This window comes from Glandiceps talaboti, chromosome 14, assembly GCF_964340395.1.
Source record: "Glandiceps talaboti chromosome 14, keGlaTala1.1, whole genome shotgun sequence".
Classification (NCBI taxonomy): Eukaryota; Metazoa; Hemichordata; class Enteropneusta; family Spengelidae; genus Glandiceps; species Glandiceps talaboti.
The window spans coordinates 14,620,384-14,641,786 of record NC_135562.1 but is presented as its reverse complement, the minus strand read 5'-3'; the positions used below and the strand labels follow the sequence as shown (position 1 = coordinate 14,641,786).

Sequence of the window (21,403 nt, the reverse complement as noted above, 5' to 3'; positions counted from 1 at the left end):
TGAACTTGCATATGCATCATCCTTGGCATCATAGTGCAGTTGTAACGACACCATTGAAATCTAATTACCGAGAAAAATATAGCAACATTATCAATCACTTCAGTCAACAATATCAGTTTGATAAAGTGACTTCTAATGACCTATTCTTTGAAATTCACAACATATGCTTTGTATAATCCTCTCTGGATTTTAGTAGCCTGGTTTAGATTAGGATTAAAATTACAGTTGGCAAAGCTATAATACATTCTATATAGAACAAACGAAGATAAAACCTGTGATTGAACCCTTGGCCTTTGAACGTCGAATAGAATTGCGACCTGTACGTGGCCTGATCAGTCACTTTGGCCACACATGACAACCCCACCTGTCCCTTTTTAATATAACACACATGAATGGAAATTGATGAGACTAAATACCTATTCACACACTTTGAACAGTACAGTGAAGATTCACCAAGGTGGTGAGGGTTGTTCATATACATCTTACTGTTAGAATGAATTAGAGTGATTTCCTTTGTTAACGCAACAAAGGGGTCATTCTTCACCATATGGGAGGAGAGGTTGGCTACAGCAGTTGAGTGCATTGTATGGTTGACGAATCATTCAATCGTGCACTACTTGTTGATACAATATATGTTTTACCTCTGTTTCATTTAAGGCCGGAGTCGGCGCGAATGGTTAGAGAGACTATGCCGAACGAATGCAAGACACGCTAGACAGTATATGTAATGATTTTATTAAGCAAGTTTATTACAAGATAAAAAGTATTTGAAAAATATAAATATATGTCTTCTTCAGAAAGCGCGATGTAATCAGGGGTGCGTTCGATTATGCTTCCCCAGGGAGCCTCAGACCAGGGTTACTGACGTCAATTGGGCACCTCGGGGGCGTGTGAAAATCGAACGCATTTTATTGCATTTGGGGTAACCCGTGAGCCTATGATTTAATCCGTGATTCATTATAAATAATTTGGTTCGTCTTTCCAAAATATTTTAGACAATTTGAAGTGAAAAATTATTTCCTCACTAAATGTGGAAAGATATCCTCAAAATACGGTATAATTCTTACGGAATTGATAACAATAACCAATCATATGTCGTCCCCATCTTGGGTCAAGTCAGGTCAGGTCAATCCCCAAGTTGCCCCTGCTCCATTAGGAGGGTCGACTTGGGGCGCTCCGAGTGTGACGTCATGTAGTAATCGAACACAACTTGGGGCAACTTTAGGTGCTCTGGGTTGCATAATCGAACTCACCCCGGGAGTCGCTAGTTCGCTACTTGATACATGGAGTTTCACGTTTAACGAACGGGGATCAAGAGGCGTGATCACCGAATGGCGTGAAACCCCGAGAAACAATTAGTGACGCTTTCTTATCCCTTTCTGTCTGTCTCTATCTCTATATCTGGCTTTGTCTCAATCAATGTTCTTCTCTCCCTGTCTCTGTCTGACTGTCTGTATGTCTCCTTCCCTCCCTCCCCCCCCCCTCTCTCTCTCTCTCCTCTCTCTCTCTCTCTCTCTCTCTCTCTCTCTCTCTCTCTCTCTCTCTCTCTCTCTCTCTCTCTCTCTCTCTCTCTCTCTCTCTCTCTCTCTCTCATATCATGGTATGGTGATTTGCTGACTTGAGAACGTATAGGAAGGTGCATTGCACATGTCATGCATGCTTAAGCATCGAGAATTCAGTTACTATTATTAGTATGTAGAGCCCACGGGAAAATGAGCGTTTGGATGAATGATTTCAGCTACATGCAAGTCAAAAAGTTCAGTTACACGCAAACGAGTCGAGTATTAGACAAAGTATTAACAAACTCCTAATGCATAATAATATGCATTATCAGACTTTATCACCCGTTGACTCAAATCTTAAATGATAAAATTCACGACAAGCGAAGCAATGTTTTTAAAACACAAGCCTTGGGCTATACAAAGTACAGCAAGTTTCTACACGCCTGATTCATTCTGGATAACAAAAGGTAAAATGCTGTGTCATATATCAGTCACCAAAGACAAGGTGACCGGTCGTACAGCGCAAACTCACAAACTATATATATATTGGTGTGAAGTTCGTGATCAGATTTAAACTTTTTCCGCTGTGTACACACATACAATCAACGCAGTCTGGTGGTTTGTTAAAGTCCCCGAGCCGAGGGAACGCTGCCATTAAATAAGTGTGAGTTCCATGTTGACTGTGAAGTCATCGAATCTGACAGAATGGCATTCAACATGAAGAAATATGAAGGAGGAAATAGGCGTGGTAGAAATGTATGTATACTGCTATAAATACATGGTGTATGTGCATGCATGTGTGTGTGTGTGTGTGTGTGTGTGTGTGTGTGTATGTGTCTTTGTGTCTGTCTGGGTGTGGGTGTGTGTCTGTGCCCAAAACTCAACATATAATCTAAAAACTAAAAGTTTATCCTCAGGACCAGATAGACTATTACGTTGTATTATATATAATATAACCTTACACTCGAATTTTATGTTACAACATGACTAACTTAAGAGTCGCGTGAATCACAGACAAGTACATGTATGTGCATAAACCTACATCAGCGGGGCCCGGTGTTGTTTTTGTATCAATTGAATGTTTGTCAGTTTGATAGTTATAAGAAGTACACTTTTTCGGCACCTTCAAAGCCAGCTTTCATTGTCCACCACTGATAAAATGACGTTCTGATCACAGGCGTTTCTATATAACTCCTGCAATGGTAGTATAACATCTCTGAACTGCTTGAACTATAGAGGTTGGAGTCTCTTTGGGTGATCCTAATTTTTTTTATGTTTCTCACTACCCGACAAACCCAAATTTTCAGGTCTGATATCAAAATTAAAAAAAATATATATTTTTGCGGAACCGCACCCTCTTTGGAAAGAGTAAGCAAGTGTCTGGACTGTCGACACCATCTACAGTCAAGGCAGCGGCGACGACGCTTGTTCACGAAGAGAAAATTTCTTTCATGACAGAAGTTATTCAAGATGGGGGGGGGGAAGAGAAAACATGCCAAGTGTGTAGAGAAGCTGGGAAAGGAATCCAATAAAAAGAGGATTGAATGGATACAGTTTCTTGCTACATTTTGTCTAAGTAATATGAACTACACATGCCACCTTACAGACATCAAATGAACACCGCAAAGGACATTTTACGCGCCCTTCATCGGGTGTTTGATACAAAGAAAAACATTGGCGCCCGAACGTCTGCATGGAGTTGCAATACATTGAAATTGTTTATTTCGTTCAGACTATAACTGTAGCAAAAAAATGGGGTTTTGCTATTGAAGTGTGGCATATGCAGTTTCTGCGTTGTTGTATCAAACAGAAAAGCTGCACGGCACTGTCAAATTGACAATCGTCTTTGTCTAGCGGTACAATTATGAGACAATTGCAAAAATTGACTATCCACAGCCCCGAAGGACGATCGACACCATGGATAAGTTCGGTCAAACGTGACACTTTGCCTCTCACTCACTATAATTACATAACCTCTACACCTTGGATAGAAAGGTCTGGTCAAATAATGAGATTATTTGCACAATGGGGGCTAGGTTGCACTACTGAATACTAACTAAGGGCTCTCATATTTTAAACTTTAAACATGCATGGAAGTATCACCCACATTGATGCTGTAAGCTTCCATATACTGTATTGTCTATGTGTCTTTGTTTATGTTTTAAATCATGCTGCACGGGTTGCATAACTTTTGACGGGTTCACCTCACAAAACAATTGGTATGTTAATTAAGACACATTCTATGTATTGAGTCAGTTACGTAGTCTTGCTGCTAGACATTTGGGCTTTCTTCCGATACGATAAACGAACGAAGGCGAACGGAGTTCGCAGTGAGGGCTTGCCCTAACTCAGCTGTTCCATCCTCGATAGTGATGTTCGGTCGTATGTCGTATTGTATCGGAAGAACATCCGATCCGAGGTCGAGCAGCTAGACTATCAATTACCGTACAAATGGTAAATGGACTGCGAATGGTGCTCGAATTTTATTGGAATCACGTAAATCACTATAAAATATATAGCCCGAATTCTTGCCTCACAATCAAACAATCAAAACTTTTCCTGCTTTCTGTAATATCTGGTCTCGAAATGTTTGCATGTAGACAGAGATTTGAGAAATGCGCCATAATAATCAATAGGCGGCTCAAGTGACCAGACTCGTTGAAATTATCCATTTATCAATTACCCAGCATTCTCTTTAGAATTTCTTTTCTGTCAAATATTTACAAGAGGAGATCACATTTGTTTGCTGTACTCATAGTAGTACTAAATAAATGCCGTATGTATTTGGTAGTCGTGTTCATAATTCTTTCCATACTTTGTCTCATTAGTCATTCACAAAAAAAGAACCGATGATGTCGGAAGGAGCGAAGAACAAAGAACGTGGGAACTGGAGTGGAAGGCTGGATTTTATACTTTCCCTCATCGGCTATGCTGTTGGTCTTGGTAATATATGGAGATTTCCTTCCCTGTGTTACAGGAATGGCGGAGGTTAGTATTACCACTTTTTAGGTTCTTGGTAATATATGGAGATTTCCATCCTGCGGAGGTTAGTATTGCCACTTTTTACGCTATATGGTTTTCATTGTGTATCGTGGGTAACCATATTATTATTATTATTATTATTATTATTATTATTATTATTATTATTATTATTATTATTATTATTATTATTAAACTTTATTTCGGGAAAGAAAAGAACGCAAACACGCTCATAAACATCCCATAGATAAAAACTATACATAAAAAACGGCAATTTAAAACAAGTAAGACTTTAAAAAGACAATCTGACAAATACACACATGAACAAATAAAAACACTTAAAAATACAACAAATTTCTATACAGTTTATGAATCCCCGAATAGAGGATTGTATCGGAATTTAGCACTGCTGCAATTAAACTATTTTGACTATTTTCGATAAGTTTAAAAAAGTTGCACATCAATTTACGTCTTAGAGCCGCAAAAGTGGGGACTGTGTGCTGCACAAACATACGACTGGCCCTGCAGTCACGTGAGTAGCCCATCAGAATCGAAACGCATTGTTGCAACCAACTCTAAGGTTGTTAATGCATTTCTTGTTGTACAATGGCCACAGCTGTGAGCAGTACATATTTGAGCAAAAAGTTCTAAATAATGTAGCCTTAACCTCAATTGTACAGTGTGGAAACTTACGGAGTAACATGTTGGCTTGGCTGTAAAAACATTTCATTTTGCGCTTGATTGCACTATCATCATACATAGAGTCTGTCAAAGTATAACCCAAGTAAGAATGTTCATGAACAATACTAAGTGCTTTATCTCCAACACGGACTGAAGGTAAACATTCAACTCTAATTAAACATTTACGAGGCATAATATAAATACATTTCGACTTCTTTGGGTGGAAAATAATGTCGTGGGTCCACACCATACATTTCACAGATAGATACAAGAGAACGTAGACCTGCAATTGATGGACATATAAGAGCTAAGTCATCAGCATACATAAGATGGTTTATCATTCGGCCACCAATATTGCAGCCCTTATAACATGACTTCAGCTGACTACTAAGATCATCCATATAAACGTTAAACAGATAAGGGGAAAGAATGCTACCTTGCCGAACGCCATTCCCAACAGAAAACAGTGACGACCTAGCCCCACCCCATTGCGTGAAGAAACGTTGCGTGCGATACCAGACCAATAATATACGAACAACATATTTTGGAATGCCCCGGTGAATGAGTTTCTTAAAAAGTAACCAATGATTAACTCGGTCGAAAGCTTTCGTTGCATCTAAGAAGCAAACATAAACAGGACTATTGTAATTATGATAATAATTAATCGTTTCCTTAAGCAAGTAAATGCAGAGATCAGTGGAATGACCTTGTTTGAAACCAAACTGATAATCTTCGGTCGTGAGATTTGCTTTACAACGATCAAGAATGATAGATTCCAGGATTTTTGAAGCGGCAGTAGAGATGGCGATAGGTCTCTAATTGTCTTTGCTAGTCAGATCACCCGTTTTGTCCTACAAGTGGTACTATTATGGTCGTCATGAAGTTATTAGGCAGATAACCATGCGACAGCATAGAGGAAAGAACAAGAGCTAACATAATATGAAGTCTGTGGCTAGCATATTTAAAATGTTCACATGAGAGGTCGTCAGCGCCAGCAGCTTTACCATTTGGAAGACTGTTTGTTAATTGAATGAGAAACCTCAGCACTGCTGATAGACAAATTAATATCTGAGTTGTCAGGTGAATGCACCCAAGATTTAACAGAGTCCTCGTGATCATTGCTGTTCACGGAAGAGAGTAACGATGCATAGTGGTTTTTCCACATATTAGCAATGCTTTCCTGTCCTGAACAACTTCCGACTGTTGATGCGAGGGGAGGAGTGCAGTTGACGGAGCGAACCTGAGTCCACAAGCGGTTATTGCACGTGCCACTTTCTCATTACGTCTACAGATACGAAATGCATGCTTAAAATTGGCACGAGCCATGCTCATAATGCTATAAATTGGACCAGTTCTTGGTTTTCCATTACCCACCCATAACTTAAAGGCATTTCTTGAGTTGTCATGCGCTTCCTTCACGTAATCATTCCAGCCAGGAACCGAAGGTACATAGTTGCCATTTCTATTGTTAAAACATTCCGTTGATGCATTTGATAAAGCTTGGGTAATGTCACGGTAGAAGAGATTGATACTATCCTTGTGATGACGAGAATCACACTTACAATTACGGCACAACAAAGCATGAGATGGAATGGTAATCCGTCGAAGAAATTTGTCCGAAACAGAGTTAAACTTCCGTATATGATTGTCTTTGACTTTATTCCATTGTATTCGATTACCAGCCGGTTTATTGTTGGTATTAATATATATATATATATATATATATATATATATATATATATATATATATATATATATATATATATATATATATATATATGTATATATATATATATATATATATATATAGTTTTGGTAGTACTGGAACTCTTTCTTGGGTGTAACTCGGAGTTTCACGCATATTGCGATCATCACACGAGTGTCTGATGATCGCAATATGCGTGAAACTCCGAGTTACACCCAAGAAAGAGTTCCAGTACTACCAAAACTATTACGCTCTGCCACTGCGGTATAGAGCACTGTCTTAGCAGATTGATACTCACCGAGTTATATATATATATATATATATATATATATATATATATATATATATGAAGACGAGTCTGATATTACATTGTGGATTTACACTACGTACCGTTTCACCAGAAGGATCGTCGGGTGTAATAGTAGGATGTAATGGTAGTCGTTGGCTTTACATTCTGCTTTATATAAATTTATACCCTTTAGCTGTCAAAATGTTGACTCAGTGTTTGACATGTACAGGATTAGCAGTCCTCTACTGGCGCTAATATCAAAATTTGTGTAGCGGGTTATAACCAACTCCTTGTCTGAGTTGCTGCTGAAGTCTTATCAGTATTGGATAGTGTAAGACAAAGAGGATTTAGAAGGTGTGAATTGGGTTGACCATTGTAGTTCAAGTAAACCAGTCCAACAAAGTCAGAAACCATATGCCTGAACATGGAAGTATAGAAGGGGAGCCTCCCTGGTCTGACGAATGAAATGACGAATGAGTACGGCCCGGACCAAAATAGTTTGCCAAAATTACGAGGAAAACCTAATTACGGAGAAAAAGAGTTGTGGAGAGCGAGTGCTATTAAAAATAAATCATACTACTGCACCATGAATGGAGTAGTGACTGCACAGTAAGGAGGGCACATCTGTTACCATTCAAAAGAAACGGTAAACATTTTTTTTAAAAAGAAAAAAAAATAAGAATTTTACACAGGTCTTCATATGAGCATGGAGGTATAAGAGGAGAATGTTTTTTGGCTTATTTGTTTCGCCGTGAATACTGCATGCTGTGTGTGTCCCCATCCGAATGTGTACACTTTTATCTCCGTATTATCATGACCTAGTCTGGCAAGGGGTGAGACATAGTGTGTACTTTATGCTAATCTAGTCTAGCAAGGGTGAGATGTATACAATAGACACCGGTGGAAAGATAAACAACAAGGCGGAGCCGCGTTGTTTATCTTTCCACCGGTGTCTATTGTACTTACGCCCGACAAGTTCACATGATAGCAGGATTAGTCCATCTCACCCTTGCTAGACTAGATTAAGATAAAGTACACACTGTCTCACCCCTTGCCAGGCTAGCTGATGATACATGTAATACTGAGATACAAGTGTACACATTCAGATGGGCACACACAGCATGCAGTGTTCACTGCGAAACAAATAAGCCATAAAAATATCTATAATTGTCTATCTACATTACAGAGTGATTGGAATCACACACCGCTATCAACCATTTGTGTAATCTACCACATTGAACAACACTAACTTAAACTGTATCTATCCTAGCTCGGTTTTCGCAGCAGTAATTACTTTACCTTGCCAAGGAATTTCTTCGTAATGGAAGTTCTGTTATTTGGAGTTCCACCAACGTACATTTGCATAAACAGTTTGACCTTATTTCAACCGTATCGCATTACAGCTGGAATGGTACCAGCAACAATTACACGCATCTCCTGAATTTGATCTTTTCTACATTACAGTTCAAATATGCACTAATTTTATGTATACAATAGACACCGAAACAAATAAGCCATACAATATTCTCCCATTATACCTCCATGCTCATATGAAGACCTGTGTAAATTTATCTTCTTCTTTTTAAAAAAATGTTTACTGTTTCTTTTGAATGGTAATAGTTGTACAGTCACGACTCCATTCATGGTGCAGTAGTATGACTTATTTTTAATACTACTCTCCACGACTCTTTTTCTCCGTAATTAAGTTCTCCTCGTAATTTTGGCAAACTATTTTGCTCCGGGCAATAGACACTTGCATTTCATTCTTCAGACCATGGAGGCTCCCCTTCTATACTTCCATGTTCAGGCATATGGTTTCTGACTTTGCTGGACTGGTTTTACTTGAACTACAAAGGTCAACCCAATTCACACCTTCTAAATCCCCCTTTGTCGTACACTATCCATTACTGATAAGACTTCAGCAGCAACTCAGACAACGAGTTGGTTATGACCCGCTACACAAACTTTAATATTAGCTCCGGTAGAGGACTGCTAATCATGTACATTTCAAACACTGAGTCAACATTTTGACAGATAAAGGGTATAAGAGCTAATCCTGCTATCCTGTGAACTTGTCGGGCATAACTACAAAGATAAACAACAAGGCGGAGCCGCGTTGTTTATCTTTCCACCGGTGTCTATTATATACAATTTATGTGTGTTTATTGACAGCTGTGTGTACACAAAAAAATGAAAACAAAGGTTAGGTACTAGTATATGACGTTACCTTTGTTTTGAATTTTCGAGTACACACAGCCGTCAATGTACATAAAGCAGAATGTATATATATATAGTTTTGGTAGTACTGGAACTCTTTCTTGGTTGTAACTCGGAGTTTCACGCGATCATCAGACAACTCTGGTTTCTACTCTGTGGGTGTGCTGTTTATATAGAGTGTATTAATAATAATAATATTGGGTTCTTATATAGCGCTTTCCCACAACGTGCTCAAAGCGCTTTACAATTATTACCCCTGGCTCGGATCAGAACAGCACAACGGCCCTTTAGTCTTTTCTCAACTTCCCGGGGAGCATACAATCCATTGCAGCCATTTCAGCGCATAGGATTAAAGCCTTCACATTGCAACCTACATCCTACCAGGTCCCCAATTATACAGCTGGGTTAACTGAGGCACAGTCGTGGTTCAAATCTTGCCCAAGGACTTTAGCCACTCAGAAACAAACAGCAGGCATCGACAGGGCTCGAACCTGCAACCTGTAGATTCCAAGCCGGTCACGCTAACCATTCACCCATCATGACTCCAGTTTCCAAATGTGTTTTGATAGTTCTGTGCTGTTTTCGTGTTTTTTATGTTTGAATGACTGTTTGTGATTGGCGTATCTCTGTTTGAAGTTGTTCTCTGTTAGAGCGATATATACTTTTGTTTGTTTTTATCCGTTGACGGTGGCTTGGTATACGATGTTTTCCGTTTGGCATTCGCCGTTCGAAGGGCAGGTGTCTTTCTGTCTGCAATTACATGGACAGGTAGTGTACAAAGTCAGCCTTACTTCCAATCCCAAGGTAAATTACTAACAAACAACGTTTCGGTGCGTCTAGCACTTCTTCTTCAAGCTATTACCAACACACGAAAGCTAGCAAATAAACTACGCGTATATATATATATATACATATATATATACATATATATATATATATATTTATATATATATTATATATATATATATATATATATATATATATATATATATATAATGCTAAAATTCCACATGCCTGTTTCAATTATGCAACAGGACTGACACAGACCTGATGGAACTGGCATGCTACAGCCTTGGTTTAACAGACATCACACAGGCCTGACTGATGATGAGGCCTTCCGCATGCCTGATGGAACATGCCTGCCATAGATCTGATTGGACAGATCTGCACAAGCCTGGTGTGACTGACCTGTCACAGGCCTGATCGGACAGGGCTGCCACATGCCTGATTGGTCAGGCCTGTCACATCCCTGACCCATCAGACCGGCTACAGGCCTGAAATCATTTTCTTGCACAGGCCCTGATGGTCATACCTTTACCAGGCCTGTCGCAGACCTGATATTTTTTAGCCGTGTGAATTGAATTGTCATTTGCTTAGTTCATGATTTTAGGTCATACGGTATTTGCAGTTGTAGTTTTGAAATCATTAATGCTATATTTATTTATTAGGCAATATCTTGAGTATACAAGCTTCTGATGACATATCATTTAGTGCATATAATGATAATAACAAAGTGCACGTGTTCTGTAAAGCTTGTTGATGTAGCTTAAGATTGTATGATTCATATTATATATTATATATATATATATATATATATATATATATATAATTTGGCAATTTTAATTTGCCATGTATTATGTACGACATCTATAACTCACTGAAGGCTTTTGCATTGCAGCAATTGCTGTGTGTAAGAACAAAACTCTTACGACCTAAAGGCTTCGTCCTTATGTAAAACATCCGATTTAAACATATGGTTATCTTATCAATAAGTTCGAATTCATGGGGTTCAAAATCTCTATCTTGAACCAATTATTTGAAATTGTAGCGGCAAACTTGAAGTTTGAGTACAGTACTGAATGGATCACATAGCGTTTGGAATTCGGAACGCGCATTTAAATCTAGGCCATATGTATTTGATCTCACAGTGCAGTGCACCCGCGGCCTCCTACATAGCGGCTCTAAGATGCCGTCGTTGATGGCGCCTGCTATGATCGATCTGCTAGATGAGCGCAAACTTGTAAAGCACCACGAACGATCGTATTACACTCAATTACGCACCCACTAACCAATATTGTTGCTGACTTTTTTAAAGCCTTTTCTAATAGCAAAATACGGTTTTTATAGTAGTTATAATAAGGTTATCTGTGAATTTTCTGCTGATACAAACATACGAGTTTCATCCCCTTTTAACACGAGAAAGAAGTTCTTTTCGAAGATAATACAAAATAATATCCCGTTATATTAGTAATTGAACTACTTTTCTATTCACCTATTAATATATTATATCATGTCGTTTTTATTTCAGGCGCTTTCCTGATCCCATATCTCATTGCCATGCTGATTTGTGGAATGCCTCTGTTTTTCCTGGAAGTCGCTCTGGGACAATTTAGCAGCGAAGGCCCGATTACAGCATGGAAATTGTGTCCACTGTTTAAAGGTACACGGTATTCTGCGCCAATTTATAGACATTTAATTATGACGTCATACATTGGATTGACAATAACACATAATCTCATCAGAGATGTCTGAGAATTTAATGAAGACAGTGAATGCGCTTTGGAAATATAAGTCTTGTAATCTTTTGCTGTTACTTTGTCCAAGAAAACGACCCCTTTTTATTAGTTAGAGTCAAAGAAAGTATCAAAGGTCACCTTGTAACTTCTCGAAGTATAGGTCAAAATGATTTTGAGGTTATCAACCTTTTTAGAACCAAAATTGCCAATTTATACACTGTTTACTCTATGATAACATACAGTACCATTGACTTTCTTGCAGATGTAAAGCTTTGAACAATTTCGATTTTCGGACAGATTGTTTGGCTGCTGAGAGACAATATATACGAACCGTTCGAGTTCATGCATACAACTTGCTCTCTCGTTCGATATTAACGTCATGGGAAGGCTAATCAAGTCACGTGTTTGTTAACCCTTTCAGGAGTTGGTTGTGCCATGGTAATTATCTCTGCAATAACGACCATATATTACAATGTCGTCATAGCATATACAGTTTTCTACTTTTTCGCTTCGTTTGGTAAATCTGTACCCTGGGCAACATGTGGTAACGACTGGAATACTGAATTCTGCACCAAAAACGTCAACGGGACCGTAGTGAATGGTACATGGTACAACAACAGCATGGTACACTCTTTGAATATAACAGTATCGAGGACAAGTCCAGCAGAAGAATACTGGACGTGAGTTTGATTTTGGTTTTTTTATGTCAAAATATTGCGGCATTTGTTGAAGGGCCAGTCGCACGATAGTATTTTCAGACTTTTATTGGTTCAATTACATGATGTCTGTCTGCCTGTCTGCTTCTGTCCGTCCGTCCGTCCGTCCGTCCGTCTGTCTGTCTGTCTGTCTGTCTGTCTGTCTGTCTGTCTGTCTGTCTGCCTGCCTGCCTGCCTGCCTGCCTGCCTGCCTGTATGTATGTATGTATGTATGTATGTATGTATGTATGCATGTATGCATGTATGCATGTACGCATGTACGTATGTACGTACATTGTACGTATATATGTATGTATGTATGTATGTATGTATGTCTGTATGTATGTATGTATGTATGTATGTATGTATGTATGTATGTATGTATGTATGTATGTATGTCGGCATGCATCACGCTTATGTATGTATGTATGTATGTATGTATGTATGTATGTATGTATGTATGTATGTATGCATGCATGCATGCATGCATGCATGCATGCATGTATGTATGTATGTATGTATGTATGTATGTATGTATGTATGTATGTATGTATGCCTGCCTGCCTGCCTGCCTGCTTGCCTGTCGGTTTGTTTGTCTGTCACCCGTCCATTCCTTATGTAACCTACCTTAACCAACGTTATAACCCACCTACCCACTTATTAAAAAGGGGGGAAATGATGAGTACGCTGTGCTAACTAACCCAGACACTTGTCTATTGTTATCATCCCAAGAAATTTCCCTCGCCAAGTCATGCTGCCACATGCCCTTTGAAACATAGAAATCTGCTGTTAGCAATATAAAATTACAGAAGTTTCTGTGCTTCCAAGAGTATATGCCTTGCCTGGAAAGATTCTTGAGATATTAACAGAGAAGACAAGGTTTGCTTTGTAATGACTGATACTTTTAAAGGAGGTGTGGTATTCCAGCCTCTACAAAGTAACAGCAAAAGTTTAAACAATTTATTTCCAAGATGCATTCTTACCCACCTGTGTCCATCGTATCACATTATATTTCTGTTCACAGGAATTACGTGTTGAATATTAATGATGGAATCGAAAACCTGGGCACCGTTCAATGGCAATTAGCTCTCTGTCTTCTATTGTCATGGATTGTGGTGTTTTTATGTCTCTTGAAAGGGGTCAAGACGTCTGGAAAAGTGAGGATCTAGTTATATCGCTTCTTCTTCTTCTTCTTCTTCTTCTTCTTCTTCTTCTTCTTCTTCTTCTTCTTCTTCTTCTTCTTCTTCTTCTTCTTCTTCTTCTTCTTCTTCTTCTTCTTCTTCTTCTTCTTCTTCTTCTTCTTCTTCTTCTTCTTCTTCTTCTTCTTCTTCTTCTTCTTCTTCTTCTTCTTCTTCTTCTTCTTCTTCTTCTTCTTCTTCTTCTTCTTCTTCTTCTTCTTCTTCTTCTTCTTCTTCTTCTTCTTCTTCTTCTTCTTCTTCTTCTTCTTCTTCTTCTTCTTCTTCTTCTTCTTTTTTGTTGTAAATCCACAACATTTATAATCAGACGAAGTGATGTTATATTTTTCAAATTAAAAGCCAATCTGGGAGAGTTCAAACTTCAATACGACCAACAGTGTCATTAAGGTAGAATGCACTCTAGACAAATTTCCATGAAAATCAAGGTTCTCCAATTCTTTCCAAACATTGCCACGTGAAAGCTTGTTCGTGGTCCTTTGAAATAATAAAGGAAATTAGTAGTTCATCGTACACAGTACACTACAGTATTCAGCCGCCATATTGGATTCCGAAATGGCTTAGTTTTGATATCCTTTTGACGTCTGTTTCAAAAGATTGTACCGGAACCGCTTAATTTTATCTTTATTTAAGCAAAAGATTAGCCAACCCCAATGTACTGTCATTCCACACGACTAGTAAATGTGGCTTATGATTACTTCACCAGGTTGTTTATTTCACTGCTACATTTCCATATATGGTGTTGGTAATTTTATTAATACGAGGTGCAACTTTACCCGGTGCAGCTAATGGACTGAAGTTCTTCCTAATTCCAAAATGGGAGTCTCTGTTGAAAGCAAAGGTGAGTATGATAGTTTGATATAAATTACAACCATTGACAGACAAGCATTTGCAAGAGGAACCTAACAGAGGAAGTAAACAAATGAATTGATTGATAACAATTGGCACAGCATTGTTTGCACAACATGTTGGAACTACGGAGAATTGTGATTCATTTCATGTTTTGATATAAAAGAACAATTTTATGGTCCCTTTACAGAAGAGATAATATTCAGGAATAAATTTGAACTTCCCCTGGCAATTTATGTATTACAAAAACAGGCCATAAAACTGTTCTTATCAAACCTGAAATGTAATACAAGGCTCTGTAGTTCCCACATGCTGTGCCTATTGTTATTAATCCAATTCATTTATTTACTTTCCCCGTTTGTAACAAGGTCCACTTGTAAATGCTTGCCTGTCACTGGTTGTACTATGAAAATCAATCCCGTTGCATAAGGAGATGAACGGCGGACCAGGTTTAGAAGCTAATCAATGTCGACAAGAATGCCTTATTGACCTGGAAAGCTAAACACGACATTTGCCTTAGGGATATATGCATTATGCTCACATAACAAAGTATGTTAACATATTACATGACCTCACTTTGAAAATATTAACATGAAACATTGCGAAGCCTGAGAGGGACTACTAAGCTGAGGTCAGTTCGTCTGTCCACCGTACATCTGTGTGTCCGTCCGTGCATCTATGTCAACCTGTACCCAAGAAGTGCGTTAAGTCGATTTCAACCAAACCTGGCATAAATGTCAGATACTATTTGGGTATATGCAAGTGAGTGAAGTGACCATGATTTTTCCGACTTAAAGAACAATAATGGCCAAATTGCGGCCATATTTGTTATACAAATTAACATTTCACCCATATAAGCTTAACTTGTGTATACGTTTTGATTGGTTAACGAGTTATATGGCGAGGTATAAGGTATATGGTGAAACTGAAAAGCAATTTTTGAAAGAGTCTGGTCATTTGCGGGCAACTAAAGGCTCTATAAGGAATTACTCATTCTAAATTGGATGAGAAATATCGTAGGTGTTGCAGGGGAAGATCGCCAAGTATACATGCATGCATCTGAACCCAACTTTGGATAATTCAATCCAGCACTATTGATGCTCACACCAAAGGTAAATGGAAAGTCACAATCAAAATAAGCAAGAGAGGCAATACAAAAAGTATTTCTTTACTTTTTACGTTGATCTTGTTTCAGGTCTGGGGTGATGCTTTCTCACAAATCTTCTATTCTCTGGGACCAGCTTGGGGTGGAATCCTTACTATGGCTAGCTATAATCGATTCCATCACAATATACTAAGGTAAGTAGTAATATTTTATATAGGTGATAATTCAAGTCAGTTCTATTTGATACTTTATTGTAACTACATTTATCCCCAAAGGAGGTGATTATCAAGATTCCTCCTTCAGTACACCTGTACGCCTGGGTGCCCCTTATATACCATTTCTCTAACTGCAATATCCAATTTCATTCAAACTTGGTACAAAGCTGGTATATCATATGGCACATTTGCACGTCAATTTCTTTTACGATATAATTTGACTGAATGGCTACCATATTTATAGCTAAGGTTCAATATTTATCGTATATCTCAAAAACGTTCATACATAGAGTCCGTTCAAGTGTCTACCCCAATGTCATCAGGTGAACTATTTGTTTGGAGTTATTGCCCTTTGACTTTGACCGCCGTGGTCAAATATCTAGAAAAAGTCATTTCTCGGACATCACAATCACTTTATCCTACTTATTTTTTGCCAATCTCTTGCCAATTTCTTTTAAATAACAAATATATGCAAGCATTACTTGTGTTGCTCGTATAACCTTTTACTGAATGGCGGCCGTATTTGTAGTAAAAAAATCAGTATTTACTGCACAAAGGTACTACTGCTTACACGTCAACGACTCTGACTCGATGATATATCCACACATATGATGTAGAATTAAACAATAATTGCAAATACATATCCATACTTAAAGCTGTGCTTACAACAGAACTATTTAAATTGATTACAGGGATGCTATTATGGTACCATTGGTAAACTCTGGAACAAGTATTTTTGGAGGTCTGGCTATCTTTTCCGTGTTAGGGTTTATGTCACATGATCTTAACCGCCCAATTGAAGACGTTGTCAAGTCTGGTAAGATATTTCCGTATTTTCTCACAAAATAGATTTGTCGGGAACAATTTACAACATTCTGCTATTCTACACGCACACATATATGTGTTTGTCTGTCTGTCTGTCTGTCTGTCTGTCTGTCTGTCTGTCTGTCTGTCTGTCTGTCTGTCTGTTTATCTGTCTGTCTGGCTGTCAGTCTGTTTGTGCCTGTTTATCTGTGTCTGTCTGTCTGTCTGTCTGTCTGGCTATCTATCTATCTTCCTATCTATCTGTACGTATGTCTATCCATCGGTCTGTCTATTCACCTATTTATCTAACCATCCATCCATCAATCCATTCGTCTATCAATCATCCACACCCATCCATTATTTCAACCAACCAACCAACCAACCAACCAACCAACCATCTATCTAATAATCACATAAACACATATGTGTACATCATGGCTTGTTCTAAAACGTCTTTGCGCTCCATTTGATCATGAGTTGAAGAAACAGGAATGGGTACATTTAAAATGATAAGAATCTGTGGTCTTCTATCTTTGACCATTGCGTCACAGTTTCCTGAAATGCAGATCAAGACGGTCATTATAATTACTCAATAGGCAGTCAACTCTTTGCTTTCTTGTTTAAAGACAGTGTTGCTATGACATGACACCTCCATCGTGTTTCTTATTCACACATCTCCTTGTAGGTCCTGGTTTGGCTTTCATTATGTATGCAGAGGCGTTAGCCCGTATTCCCTTATCTCCACTGTGGGCCATACTGTTCTTCTTCATGTTGTTTACGTTAGGACTTGATACTCAGGTAAAGTATACACACGTTTAGAGAGTCTAAGCAGAGAACGAGAACGCGAACAAGAACACGCGATAATAACGTCATCGTTGCGTGTAGTGCATGTGTCATCAAAATTTGCATACATATTCGTTCCTCGTCAGCAACCTATTTTGACGAGAAATTAGCATGTTTCTCGTGAGTAATTAAATATAAGAGAACATTTCTGTTATCTATTTTGTTTACAATATACGCATATGAATGTGTTCTGCGTATTACTAGCACTACGATGTACTCATGATCAGTTGTGTATTATTATCTATTTCTCGTCAGAGACCATTCATATTTTATGTTTACTAATAATCCAGAATGCAAAAGATAAACTGCACATCCTTATGACGTTGACTAACATAATATCTACTCCTTTTTCAGTTTGCTACAATTGAAGGTATATGCAGTGCTATCATAGATATGTTCCCAAGGTTGTTGAGAAAACGTAAGACGTTGTTTATTCTGGGATTTTGCATTGCTCAGTTCTTACTTGGTTTACCATTGGTGACACGGGTAAGAATAAAATTACATATTACTTTGTATTGTACAGTTTTGGTGTGAGGTGTAAAATGGAAACGTCCAGTCAGACTTATTTCTGCCTTTAGTACGCATGTATTGATTACTGCTATCAACTTAAAGGAAAAGTCCAGTCAGACTTATTTCTGCCTTTAGTACACTTGGATTGAGTACTGCTATCAACTTAAAGGAAAAGTCTAGTCAGACTTATTTCTACCTTTAGTACACTTGTATTGATTACTGCTATCAACTTAAAGGAAAAGTCCAGTCAGACTTATTTCTGCCTTTAGTACACTTGGATTGAGTACTGCTATCAACTTAAAGGAAAAGTCTGGTCAGACTTATTTCTACCTTTAGTACACTTGTATTGATTACTGCTATCAACTTAAAGGAAAAGTCCAGTCAGACTATTTTGTAGTAAAACGATCACGTGACATTGTGTTTCTGCTTGGAATGTCCGTCAAATCGATTTTCAAATATAGGTCTTTGCTATGGAAAATGTATATACGGCCTGTGGCCAAACTAACCACAGTGCACAATGTAGTTACACCACAAGGTATATAAATTATATGGTCTTGTGTTTTCCCTTACAATACAACACAGATAAATACGTAATCATGTCACGTGTCCTTTCCCTTAGGGCGGAATGTACCTGTTGACAGTGATAGACTGGTACACTGGTGTTATCCCTTTGTTCATAGTTGGCATATTTGAATGTATTGTCATCTCCTGGATCTATGGTATGTACTGTAAATATCACAGAGACGCAGAGACAGACACAAAGGCAGACACATACGTATATACGCATGTATGTATGTATGTATGTATGTATGTATGTATACATGTATGCATGTATGCATGTATGTATGTATGTATGTATGTATGTATGTATGTATGTGTGTGTGTGTGTGCGCGCGCACCCATTTAAGTAAAATCGATTCAACATATGATTGTTATCTGAAACATTTCAATACAGTGTGAAATTTGTTGTTGCGCAGTAGAAATCTAGAATGCTATAAACAACGTTAACATAACATTATTTTTACAGGAGCTGATGCATTCTACGATGACATTGCCATGATGCTGGGATCACGACCGAATATTTGGTGGCGCATTTGCTGGCAAGGTGCAACACCATTTTCTATAGTGGTGAGTATATGTTTACGTTTGGGAAATTTCAACAAGTTTTGCTTCTGTTTACATCGTTAATAGCAGCTAGGCTCCTTTATTGCATCTGAAGTATGGCGCCAGCATAAAAATTGTCTCTCTTGTAATTACCATCCTCTCCTTTCCTCTCCTGTCATCCCTTTCTCTTCCTTTATTTGTTTTCTCCTTGCATAATCAATTAATGCCCCCCCCCTCTCTCTTGCAGTTCATCATCATCATGACATATGTAAACTATGTACCAGTCTACTATGGTACATATCAGTACCCACCTGCTGGTGAAATCATCGGATGGTTATGTGCTGCCGCTTCTCTGATTATGATCCCTCTCTGGATGGTTATCGAATACTGTGTTAATAGCAAGGGAGATGGAATCATAGAGGTAAGATGAATAACATAAAATGTATGTATGTATGTATGTATGTATGTATGTATGTAGGTACATGTATGTGTGCTTGCGTGCGTGCAAGCGCGCGCGCGCGTGTGTGTGTATGTATGTATGTATGTATGTATGTATGTATGTATGTATGTATGTATGTATGTACATGTATGTACATGTGTGTGTGTGTGTGTGTGTCCATCCGTCCGTCCGTGCGTGTAAACGCTCACTGTATTTGTTAGTGTGTTTGTACATACATACATCCATAATGGTGGCATTAAATATTATTTGCTCCACTTTTCAGTCTATAACGGTATATTTGTTATTTGTTATTTTTATATAAATTTTCATATCACAAATGATAAATATCATTCATATTAGTTTTGACATTTTGATGTGTTTAAATTTTACAGCGACTCAGATCACTGGTACGACCTGCTGCCGACTGGGGTCCAGCTTTGGACGAGTGTCGTACAGGGAAGTATGCTAGAAAGTTGAACATGAAGGAAGTGGAGTTATTGCCCATAGAAAAACAAAGCCCAGCGCAAAATGGAGATAATGGAATAGTTTAACCTTTGCAGAGATATATGCATGGATCGGTTGAATTTTGTGTAAAATGTATTGTTTCTTTTTTCAAAATTAAGGGGTAAATCGTATGCACTACACAATGCCCTTGATAAACAATGCAAATATACAAACTTAAACTTTATGATTGGAAGTACGGCAAAAGATACAGGTAATATAACGCCTGCAGAAAGAATGTAAAAAGCTGTCGATTCTCAAGACCCTTCTAACTACACGGTGCTTCTGAACATACGTCGTACTAGAAACTTATCCTCTTTCGATTGATTGATTGATTGATTGATTGATTGATTGATTGTTGATTGATTGATTGATTGCTTTATTGATTGGTTGGTTTGTTGAATGATTATTGGTTGATGGATTGATTGATTGATTGATTGATTGACTAACTGACTGACTGAATGAATGAATGAATGAATGAATGAATGAATGACTGACTGACAATATTTTCAAAAACTCTTGCACAATCGAGATAATATAATTGTATAAGCTAGGCAAATACAGGATTGTATGGATTATAAAAATTTGTGTTTTTGACAAGAGATAAACCCTATGTACTGCGTAATACACTGGATAAACAATGCAAATAATTACTCACAAAGGAAATTTGAGAACACACTCTGAATTACAGAACATCACATCCAAACAACAACCAAAGAGTTACAAATGATAAACATAGAGAATAAGGTGTATGTTGGGTGTATGTACTTTCAAAGCAGCTGAATTATGAAGCAGAAATACTTTTAATATTATTGTTATTATGTCATCTCCATGTATTGGGTGATACATGTATTGACTTGATACACTACTAGGGCTTGTCTATTTCTATTGCATTCACGTGATAGTGTTGTAATTTCATGTATAATATGATAAATAAATATTAATAATAATAATAATGTTGGTTTTTATATAATGTTTTCCTACTCTGTGCTAAAAGCGCTTTAAACTTATTCCCCCTGGCACGGATCTATAGTAGCACAACGACCCTTTGCTTCCTCAACTCCCTAGGGAGCATTGCAGCCTCTATAAGTGCATAGGATTAGAGCATTCACATTGCAAACCTCCATCTTACAAGGTCCCCAATTATACAGCTGGGTTGACTGAGGCACAATCATGGTTCAAATCTTGCCTAAGGACTTTAGCCATTCAGAATCAAATGGCAGCGACGGGGCTCGAACCTGCAACCTGTAGATGCA

At 38.0% G+C, this 21,403-nt stretch overlaps 1 protein-coding gene across 1 annotated transcript; it reads left to right on the top strand.

The window, feature by feature from the left end:
* Positions 1–4,354: 4,354 nt before the first annotated feature.
* On the top strand, positions 4,355–20,197 carry LOC144445297 (sodium-dependent proline transporter-like). The gene is made up of 14 exons (XM_078134839.1): positions 4,355–4,490; positions 11,682–11,813; positions 12,311–12,490; positions 12,536–12,569; positions 13,609–13,741; positions 14,484–14,618; positions 15,822–15,925; positions 16,639–16,763; positions 17,436–17,548; positions 17,948–18,079; positions 18,723–18,822; positions 19,131–19,231; positions 19,455–19,628; positions 20,039–20,197. Exons 1-14 carry the CDS (start codon positions 4,355–4,357, stop codon positions 20,195–20,197), a joined length of 1,758 nt encoding a protein of 585 aa, XP_077990965.1.
* The last annotated feature ends 1,206 nt before the right edge of the window (positions 20,198–21,403 follow it).